Raw genomic sequence first — 1,444 nt, forward strand, 5'->3', positions numbered from 1 at the left:
TTTTATTTTTGTATGTACCTTAATTTAAAGTTGATACGTTTTATTATTTCATTTTTTGACATGCAAACATCACTCTTTATTGATAATAATAATAATAATAATAATAATAATAATAATAATAATAATAGCATATTACAACTTGGTAATTTAAAAACACACATAAAATAAGTAAACATAGAACATAGAACACAATTAAATGCATAGAAAGGATAAATAAATAAACAAAGTCCAAATGCTCAACCACTTGGGAATTCAATCAACTCCGACCACGCCTATTTCACAAATGCTTGACCAAATTAGTCTTCAACCTATCATGAACTACTTGTGAATGAACCCAATCAACTCCAGTTACCCAACGAGACAGAACAAAGTGGTGATCATGTTCAACTGCCCCTTCTCTACTTGGAGGTTCATAATAAGGAATATACTGCGGAATATCACATTCACGTTGATCTTCCACTATCATATTGTGTAAGATGATGCAAGCCCTCATCACAGTAGTCATGGTCTCCAAATACCATAATTTGCACAAATTAGCTGAAATAGCCCAATGCGACTGTAATATACCAAACGTCCGCTCTATGTCTTTTCTAGCAGCTTCTTGCTTCTTTACAAAATATTTGTTTTGTGCAATAGTCGGCTTAGAAATCATCTGAATCAAGGTGGCATACTCAGGATATATGTCGTCAGCTAAGTAATAGCCCATATCATATAACGATGCTTATTTACAGTGTAGTTATAAAGAACACCTTCATCATTGACTACATCATCAAATATGGGCGATCGATCAAGCCCATTAAGATCATTGTGAGAATTAGCAATTCCAAAAAAAAACACGCCAAATCCACGTGTCACACGAAGCTACCGGCTCCAGAATCACTGTTGGTTTACACACATGTCCAGTGTGAGACACTTGCCATGAAGATGGGCAATTCTTCTAATGGCAGTGCATGCAGTCAATGCTACCTAACATTCCATGCCATCCGCATTCCTCTAACTCTTCAAGCAAGCGATAATATCTAAAGCATTTGGTTTGCGCAAGTATTTATCCCCAAAAATTCTAATAATTCCATCACAGAAGTGGTGCATGCTTTCATGAACAGTTGTCTCAACAATATGTAACATATCATCTATTAGATCAGTTGGAGACCCATAAACAAGCATTTGTAAAGCAGTTGTTACTTTGATTTTTGGGTGTAAACCAAATTTACCTGCAACATTAAGTTGTTATTGAAAGTATGGTACATTGTGTTGAAGATTCTGGAAGATGGGAAGGAACAGTGTTCAACCCATGCTAAAGCGGCGTCGAAAGTCGTGGTCCTTGAATATAAGATTTGGCACAAAGTAGTTAGTATCTAAACAGGCCAAAGTTGCCTCATACTGATGACGCTTGAATTTTCTACCTTTCTTCGAACCACCATGCTTTTTATACGAAGATCGACTC

At 35.9% G+C, this 1,444-nt stretch overlaps 1 protein-coding gene across 1 annotated transcript; it reads right to left on the reverse strand.

The window, feature by feature from the left end:
- Positions 1–277: 277 nt before the first annotated feature.
- Positions 278–706, reverse strand: LOC147516114 (uncharacterized). Its single transcript, XM_086593168.1, has one exon. The coding sequence runs from the start codon at positions 704–706 to the stop codon at positions 278–280; it is 429 nt and encodes a 142-aa protein (XP_086449294.1).
- Positions 707–1,444: the final 738 nt, after the last annotated feature.

The sequence above is a fragment of the Coptis chinensis genome, chromosome 2 (assembly GCF_015680905.1).
Source record: "Coptis chinensis isolate HL-2020 chromosome 2, ASM1568090v1, whole genome shotgun sequence".
NCBI lineage: Eukaryota > Viridiplantae > Streptophyta > Magnoliopsida > Ranunculales > Ranunculaceae > Coptis > Coptis chinensis.

Coding starts and splice junctions, on each gene's coding strand:
- LOC147516114 (XM_086593168.1), bottom strand. CDS start 706: ATGGGCTATTACTTAGCTGACGACATATATCCTGAGTATGCCACCTTG.